The sequence below is a fragment of the Malurus melanocephalus genome, unplaced genomic scaffold, assembly GCF_030028575.1.
Source record: "Malurus melanocephalus ecotype Western Australia unplaced genomic scaffold, MMel_1.1 scaffold_22, whole genome shotgun sequence".
Classification (NCBI taxonomy): domain Eukaryota; kingdom Metazoa; phylum Chordata; class Aves; order Passeriformes; family Maluridae; genus Malurus; species Malurus melanocephalus.
This window is the reverse complement of record NW_026623254.1, coordinates 3,963,056-3,972,272: the sequence shown is the minus strand read 5'-3', so window position 1 is coordinate 3,972,272 and position 9,217 is coordinate 3,963,056. Positions and strand designations below refer to the sequence as shown.

Here is a 9,217-nt window from a genome sequence, read left to right as displayed (position 1 = left end):
CTGGGATGTTCCCGCTGCCCAGGTGAGCACGGTCCRCAGGGGAGCTGCGGAGGGGGGTGCCCGCGGGGCGTCGGAGGAGGCGCTGGCACCAGGACAGCGCTGCACCGGTCTCCCGGGAGAGCAGGGACAGCGGCSACCCGACCGCCGCAGCGGGGCTGCGCTCCCCGCCCGCGAAAGGCACGGTCTCGCCTGGGTGTCGCCGTGCTGTGCTGTGCCGTGCCGTGCCGTGTCCCCTCCCCGGTGTGCGGCGGGGCCACCGCGGGCACAGCCCACCCCGCCGACGGGCCGAGGAGGTGGCGGCGGTGTGACAGCGCGGCAAGGAGCATGCGTGCGGGAGGGGGCGCGGGGGGGGAGGAGGAAGAGGAGGAGGAGGGATGGCGCGGGGAGGCGGCCGCTGTTTATTTGCAGCCGGGCGGGCTGCGCCTCGGCAGAGCGCGAGTGGCCGGCGGCGGTCCCGCTGCCCGCCCCGCACCATGCGGGCGCCGCTGCCTCCCCGCACGGCGGCGGCGGCGGAGCCGGGGCAGCCAGAGCGGGGCCCCTTGCCCCTCGGCGGGCGGGCGACGCGGCGGGGCGGCGGCGGCGGCGGTGCTGGCGGGGCTGTGCGCCCTCTGCTACGGCAACTCCCTGCGGGGCGAGTTCGTGCACGACGACGTGTGGGCCATCGTGAACAACCCCGACGTGCGGGCGGCCGCCCCCGTGTCCGCCGCCTTCGCCAACGACTTCTGGGGCAAGCGCATGGCCGAGAACACCAGCCACAAGTCCTACCGGCCCCTCTGCGTCCTCACCTTCAAGTGAGTGTCCGGCGGTGCGGGCGGGCGGCTCTCCCTATGCACGGACCCTCTCCCGTCTCCGTGCCCGGGTGGGGGTCGGGGGGAGCCCCGCGGCCCCGGTCCCGCACCCTCGGCTTGGTGATTCAGCATTTCTGCCCGGAGCCGTGCGGGACGGGGTGCGCCCGGGGGGCGGGCGGGGGGCTCAGCGCGGTCCCGCGGTCTGGCCCGGGGCAAGTTTGCTGGAGAAGAGCAGGGATGTGGCGCCGCTCCGGAGGAGTCCGCCGCTCTCCCGGCAAGTGCCCCGCTTTCCCAGTTTGGGAGCAGGTGGCGTCTCTGCTCCGGGCTGCCGGGCGGAGGTAAAAGGGAAAACGGAGCGTTTCGGAAAGCGATTTTGACTGAGGAAGGTGCTCACATGAATTCCCGTGAGTTCCTCCTATGCTGTATCTCGAGTACCTTTTCTCCGCGATTGAGTGGTCGTGCCAGCAATTTCCCGCGTTGTGTTTTGAAGCAGAGCCGTAGTCCTCCGTACCTTTGTTGTTAGCGCTAAGCGKAGGGGTCAGCCCCGCGGGTACCGCGCCGTTCCGTGCATCCCTCCTGGCAGCTGCCAGCCTCCCGTGAGTCACGGAGTTCCCCGGCAGCCTCCCTGCTTCAGATGTTCCTTCCCTGTGCACCGGGCAGAGTTGTTGAGGAGGAGTTTCGGTTTCACAGGAATAAAGAGAAGTTGAGCAGCAACAAAGTGACAGCTACCATCACTAATCCTAGGAAGAAAACCCTCGCTGGCCTCTCTCAGCGAGGAGAATTTGTGGCAAATCGGCTCAGTTACAATCCATACAGTTTGTCATTCTTTCCACTAGCTTGTCTTMTTTTTAATTTATTCTGATGAAACACTTGAAACACTACCGATGGTGAATATTTAGCACGTTTTAACATTTAGCAATGAAACATGTGTTTGCATGGAGCTGTGGTGTGGCTCACTGATGTCTAGCGCTCGGTGATCGGTAGATGCTCATTACAAACAGGCATCGGGAATAAAGGGCATGGACATGGACAGGTCTGCCAAGGGGATGTGTTACCGGATCCTGGTTCACTCTGCTGATTGAGGAACTCATCAGAACACCGGATATATAAATAGAATTGCACGAATATGTGGAAATTGAGTGTTCCTGTGAAGCGAGAGCAGTTTTGGGAAATGCAACATCCCTTTGGCACTCCCACAGAGCACTTGCTGGCCTTTGGTTGTAAAAGTGGATTTGGAGCCAAGAGCCATTAGTATTGGCTCTCTGGGGAAGATGGGCACAGGCTGGCATATCCCTGATAAAAGAAAAGTGAATAGCACAGACTCTTGTAAAMTGGATTGGTTAGAAYGGGTTTTGTACCTTCTCCTTGAAGRGGATCTCACAATGTTTCTCTAGAGAATGCTGCGAAGAGTAGGTGGCCATGGGCAGAGCTGGCTGTGTGCCCACAGAATGCCTTCTCTATCGTGTGTCCAGCCAGACTGTTGTAGTTTGGGGATCTGTGTAATTCATTCATTCCTCCAGCAATGCATCTGGAGTAACTGGAGAGGGGAATGAGCCTGTTGTGTGTCACCACTGACCTCGTTGCATGCAGTATTAGYGCTGGAGTGCCGGACTTGGCCTCCTAGATCAGGTTGCAGGATTGCGATCGTGATGCTAACGAGCAAAAGAAACTTAAACTTTAATAACAAAATGGAAACAAAATCTTCTAGTCCCCATTTGTATGTATTTGAACTGGTTTTGCCTTTGCTATTTAAAGGTGTGTGTATGTCAGAAAAGGATGAGGTGCTGTCTCTGCTCAGTCCTTTTTGGAAGGGAAGTGAGACTAATTTTGTGAACAAGATTTCATCCTCTATGCTTATAATAACCATGCAGCCAAGACATTGGGTCAAAGGCAGAGTCATTTGTTCACCGCTTGGCATCACATTTGGAGTAGGGAAGGAATCGTTTATCTTCTCTGGCTGCAGAGGGAGATAATTTCCACCGCGTCCCAATTATCTTTCCAGTTTCCACATTCTTCCCATTTCATTTCTACCAGTATGGTTTCAGAGGAAGATGTTAAGAACTGGGTGGGGTGAATCCTCCAAACCCAGCGCTTACAAAGAAGCCTCAGGCAGCTTTTGCCAAGCAGCACTGAACCTGTGGCTGAGCTGTGCTCTGCCTGCCTGAGCCATTCGCCCCTGCCTTGCCCAGCAGGAGGTTGCTGGTTGCTCTCTGTCTTCCTGCAGAACGAAAAAGGATTTACCCTGATTCTCATAAAATGCTCAGGAGAAACTGACACCTAGCAGAATGCAAATGAATGCTGCTAATACTTTTGTTAGAATTTCCTGCATCCACTTAGGATACTTGTGAAAACTGTGATGTATGCAGGATCTTGCTGAAGGAGGGAAGAAAGGGCCAAAGTATTCTGGTATCTTYACTGGTTTTAGATTTCCTTGTTTTATTTAATGTATYTTCTTGTTGTGCTAATTTGGGCCARWCCAAGGCATTTTAATAGCAGCATGAATCTTTATATCTGCCTAGTGGCTCTGCTTCTCTTGCATGAAACTTTCATCTGTAAAGGCTTGTTTTGCATCTTGCCATACTAAGATTAAGAAATCTGGGAGAACTCCAAACTGCTTGTACAGAACAGATGTGAAGGGTGGGCTGAAATTGATATCTACAGATCCATCAATCTACAGAAACTTTGTCTCAGTCTTTYTTCTGCCTTTTGTGGCTGTGGAAGTAAGAGACAGGACTCAAGATGCCCTGTGGACTTTTCATTAGGCTGAACATACCCTACCCAGAAATGACAYATTCCTGAAATGATCTCAATTAAAAAAATTTATCACCCACCTGTCAGAAAAATCTGAAGCAGACATAGCTGAAATTGTGTAACAGTAGTTTAGTGTCCCCGGTGAATTGGAAATCATAAGTGACAGTCGTCATTCCTCTGGAGCCAAACAGTGAAAAGARCTCAAGTATTTGACATTATTCACACTGGATCTGACAGTATGAATGATCAGAGGAAAAGCACAGTGGCCCATGTTACTGCAACTATTAAGCAAAACTTAAAATATTCACAGGATTGCTGTACTATTTTGTGTGGGTTAACATCAGAAGGAGGAAAAATGCCTGCTCATGGACTGTTGAATGAAATAATGTTTGCTTTGTGCCTTTGAACTTCTCTTACTTTTTTTCTTGGCTTCTCTAAAAGACAGGAATATTGAATTAGTTGGTTCAGAAGCACTCCTGTTACACATGGGTAACTATCAGGTGACAGGTCTAGCACAACCCATCTGCATGGGATTTGAGATGGTCGGCAGTGGTATTGCATAGTCCTTAAGAAAAACTGAYTTCATGCTCTCTTCTCCAGCTGCTGTCACTTAGAGGGGTTTACCTACAGATATTTTCTTCTCTAAGAAGTGATTCAATGTACTTCTTTCTAAAGAAGGCAACTTTTTGGACTCAGAAGATACCATTTTTTGGTGTCTTCCTTATGWAATGTTAAGATGAAAGGTAGAAAAAAAAGAGGAAAAAAAAGAACTGCCAGTTCTGTAATTCACTCAGGATTTTATATTTAAACTGGGTGCTTTCTGTCTTACACCTTGCCTCCACTAACAGAAGTTCACTGAATCATTTATTCCCTCAGTAGCACATAAGTTACTCCTTGTTTCCAGTGGTTTTGCAGAAATGTTTCTCATCTGCTGAAGCAGAAGGTGCAATCCTCAGTGCTGTCTCCCTTCCTCTTTCTCTTTCTGTCTGCCAAATCCCCATTTAGGTAGATTCTCCAAMCCAGAAACAAACATGTGATGGAGATTTGGTGCAGTCAGCAGCACAGTGAAGGTGTGCAGTGGTAGAAAATGGTGCAAACGAAGCCTTTCAAATCCCCTGTCTGCCAAGATTTTCAATCAGATCTGAGCCTCCTGCTTTGCAGGTGGCTGAGGAATGAAGGCTTGGTGTGCTCAGCCTTGGTGGTGCCAAGGCAGATGCTGGTGAGGGACATGCCTKGAGTAACAGCTCACCAGGGTCCAAGGGAAAGGTTGTGACAGGTCTAGGACATGCAGTCATGTCAAAGACTYGGGAGGATGGCATGACAGGGAAGCACAGCAGATACCTGGTGTTTCTTGAAGGAGGTGGGAGTGATTGTTCACTGGGAATGTGCTTGGCTCTGTAGGAAGGGAGTAGGAGTGTCCACTCCAGCTGCTGCTGGTGGCTCTGGTGGCCTGGGAGGAGAGGGGCTGGGGGAGATGAGCTGCAAAAGAGAATGCAGCTCTGCCACCAGAAAAGACATAGACACACAGTCTAGCTGAGAAAAAAAAATGGGGAAAGAGATAAATTTAAAAGTGCATCTGGGCTGTGCTCAGATGCAGAGTGCAGAATGGATAACCTTTCAGGTCTGCCCACTGAGGCTGCTAGCCAGTGATGGCTTGGGTGTGGAGCTGCCTGGGGAGTAAATGGGGCCCTTCAGCGGTGGCTCTGTATTCAGGGTGGGCACCGAGAGCCTCATGTAAAAGCCTCAAAGCCCTAAGTGAATGTGAGCTTGGGTTAGGTGTAAATACATAGCCAAAGAGAGCTGATTCTATAATTCACTGTCAGCCTTCTGATCTATCTAGTTGTTTACAGCTGATCCTTCTGTTTTTTCAGCTGTATCAGTGGCATGAGTTTCAAGGACAGGGAGCTTAAGAAAACCAAAACAACCTGGGAAGGGAAAATAGACCTTACATTTTCTTTGTTATTGATTTAATACTATATTACAGCTTGACATCACAGGGTAATATAGTGGAGCTATAATGTGTCAGGTTAAATACACAGTGCACAAGTGTTTTCTTCACTCTTTGCAGTCACTCTCCACACTGGTGCTGTGATACCTGCCATGAAATTGATGTAGTTCTGGAGGTGGAATTTGTGAGGAAAAGCAGATGCTTTTATAAGACTGTTTTATTACAGCTGGAATATACAGACACGTCTTTAAGCGCACAAACTTTTTTTCTGACCCAGAGCAGAATGCCTTGCTGCATTTTTAGGTTCTTTTCAAAGTTTGGGTTTTCCCCCCCAGCTCCAGGCGCACAAGAAGTCTCCCTCACAAATGTAATTTTTGTAGCAGGTGTCTGATGTTTATGGTCGGAAGTTTGGGCTGTGTTTCTCCAGGATTTCTTGCACTCCCTGGAAGAACAGGATTCCTGGGGAGGGTCAGGGGAGCTCCCTGCCCAGGGTTGGGGGCACAGACCTGCCTGGGGTCTGTGCTGTCGTGCTGCTTGCACCCAAGTCCAGAGGAGAGGAGTGYACAAAGCATGTAGMATTCTGCCTTCACATTTCCTCAGTGCTGAACAAAATTTGCCARTCTCTTGAATTAAAAGCCTTTTATGAGGGAAATAGTTCTCTAATTCTCYTGAACGACTTGGTTGAGGTGGATCCAGTTAGGCTCGTCTTTGCTGCTTGCTTCAGTGGTGTCTTGTCTCTTTTTAACACCTACMAGTTCCTGGGGATTTTCTCTCATCGGGCATTCTGTTCCTCTTGCACCAATGTCATCCTTAATATTCTTTGGCCGTCTTTTACGTGAAAGGCTCAGCTTTCAACCAACCTTCTTACCACAGGAGCATCCTTGTCAATACTCTTTAGAGTCCATGAAAATAAAGTGCTCTGGCTGCTGCTGGTTAGTTCAAGGCATTTCTCTGTTTTTCCTCTCTCTGTTTCTGACTGCTTTTCTGGGCTTTCTCTTTATTGTCTCASAGACTTGAAGAAAGAAAGGGAAAAGAAAAAAAGGCTGTTCTCTTTTAACTCACTATACCTTTTTTTTTTCTTTTTTCTTTGCTTCTGTATAAGTTAAGAGTGGCATTTCCTTCATGGTCTTCAACTTATTTCAAAMTTGCTTCAAATTTGGTGAAGAACTGGTACATCCAGTTTGAAATACTATCTTTAGGACTAATAACTTTATACCAGATTTCTGTTACTATTGCTTCTTCTCCTTGATGAATGACTGTCCTAGCTCAGTTTTTGWTCATGTCTCATCCCTTTCTCTCTCCACACTCTGATGGATGACTGCTGAAGAGTTTCATGAAATGCTCATTTCCTTCAGTGCGTTGCTCTTGTGGAGATGCTACTCAAGAATAATTTTTAAGACAAACTGCATGTTGATCACTATCTAGATAAAATGACACCTGGTTTGTCAGTTTGCAGCTTGTCATCATCTGGATATTTTTCTTCTCTAGTTTTCCAAAGCTGTTTGTGGAGGCAAACCTAAAGCCGTGTTGCTCTCRTTATTCCTAACACAGGAATGATCATCAAACCACACTTCCTTGGGTTTCACTAGAAAATTCTGCCCTGGCACATGTGCCACTTTCAAGTGCTGCTTCTTCCCAGTCTAATTGTGATTTCTGTTGTCTTTTCCTTGCCGAGCTGGGAAGCAATAACCTGATTTGAATGCCTGCACTTTAACCAGTGCTCTTGTAAGTGATTKTTGTGCTCTGAGGGAATTGCAGAGCTTGGGCATTGATGTGGCCTCATTCTMCTCACCCATCGCCGTTTTTGCAAATCAAGGAACAAACCATTTAAACCTTATTGTCCATTTGATTCTTAGGCATTGAACTGAACTATGGAAAAATTATCAGCACAAATCTGCACTTTGTAATGGAAACTGGCCATTGCACGAACAGCACGGCAAAGGGGTTTATTTTCTGTTTACTGCTACAGGTTTTTCATTAGTGTTTGAGCTGTTTCCACGTAGAGCTCTAACCATTATTGCCACTGATGCAGCTGCACCTCTTTTGGAGTGCAAATGCTCATTTTCCTGGCACGCAGTACTTGCATCTGTGGAGTTTATAAGGAGATTCCACCATGCGCTGAATTCGGATATTACTTTGCATAAAGTTTGCCATATTTAACACACAATTTGAACAGGAAAAGATCATCACAGGAAACTTAATCCATCCTTATATATTGGATTAATTTATATAAATCTGCATGTGAGCCTTCTTTTGTAAAAACTGTGAGGGTTTTATGAGGTGTGGGAATGCTCTGAGACTTTCCATTAAGTGTTACTTGCTATAACAAATTACCATTATTATCCTGTGCATTTCTATTTCATAACATGTTGTGCTTCGTTGTTAGTCTTTTGAAAATAATAAAACAGATTAAACTAAACAAGAGCTGCCCAGGGATAATAGCAAAGTCTATAWAAAGGGAAACTCTCCCATTATGGTTTACAATATTATTAAATCATAAGAGGCCTTAAAAAAGGTTGAATGAGCCTTCATGTGTACAAGTGGATGAAAAGCACTATATTAGAGCCTGGGGGGGTGCTGGGGATTATATACTGTAACTGGATATGGATGGGATTTGTCTGTGAGCCTGTGCTCTCGCAGCACAGACCTCTCTGGTTCTGAGTCTGTGAGGATGAAGTCAGAGTCCCACTGTATTTCCAGGCCCCCTTCATGGGGAATTGCTTACCCAGAATTGATGGGTCCCTGTCTGATAACTTCTCTAGGGGGTGAGTGGTTATCTCAGGGTGCTGATAGTGGCTACTTTTAAGAGATRGAATGATCTGCTTTCTTCTGGAGAGCTGTTTTACAGGCTCTGCTCAGTGAACCTCCAATAACAAACTTAYAAACACAGCTGGTGCCTGTGGAAGTCTCTCTTTCCGAGAGTGAAGCTGTGTAATTCCTTTTCCTAGAGTAGATGGTGGAGGAATGGTGGAAAAAACTGCTGGAGGTGGCAAAGCAAGCTACACTACTCCACTGCTCTTGGAAAACATCCACTAACCTAAACAAAATCCAGGGATTTCTTATTTTAGTGGGTGTGTAGCTGGAACAGTGCTCTGCCTTGGGCATGACAGGAGCTACACATGCTGCAGCCCTTGGGTACAAAGACCAGGGTTGAGTCTTGGCTTGAATATGTGTTTGAGTGCAGCCTCTCTGCTCTGATGGGGTGTGATAGTGCTGACATTTCTGTAATCAGTCTGTATTTTGGTGGTAGCTGGGGTGAATCTGGCTAGCTCTGTTAGAAGATACCAGTCAATGTCACTGTGCTTTGGTGGATATTCTCTTTTCCTCCTTTCACCGAGGTCTTTGGAGAGCCTTTGCATTGAASTGCCATTTGCYRTTTTCCAGGRGGTTTAGCAGACTCCTGCTTCCAGYASAGATGTTAAAGCAATGAAAAACTCTTCTCTGAGTGTTTCATGGGTGGCTCCTGTGAGAAAACACCTCCATGTCTGAGATGGTCACGTCTCCTCTTTCTAGGGTCTCTCATCCTAGGAGCATCATTTGCTTGTTCAGCCCCAAATCTTTGCTGTTTGTAAACACATTTCTGGTTTGAGGAGCTGTCAGCTCAAAAAACCTGGCCAGCTCAAATTTCCTCTTGGCTCTGTGTGCTCTACCAAGGCTGTAACATGGATCTTACAAGCTGTGCTTTAGCTCACACACATGTTAGCATCTTCATGCAGAAATGGCTCAGGTC

General features: G+C 47.8%; 1 protein-coding gene across 1 annotated transcript in view; it reads left to right on the top strand.

Annotated features, from left to right (window-relative positions):
* The first annotated feature begins 324 nt into the window (after positions 1–324).
* The window catches only part of TMTC1 (transmembrane O-mannosyltransferase targeting cadherins 1), a 134,072-nt gene continuing 125,179 nt past the window's right edge, over positions 325–9,217 (top strand). Inside the window, exon 1 of the mRNA XM_057389995.1 lies at positions 325–791. Within this exon, the coding sequence (XP_057245978.1) occupies positions 325–791 (467 nt within the window). The remainder of the gene's footprint in view (positions 792–9,217) is intronic.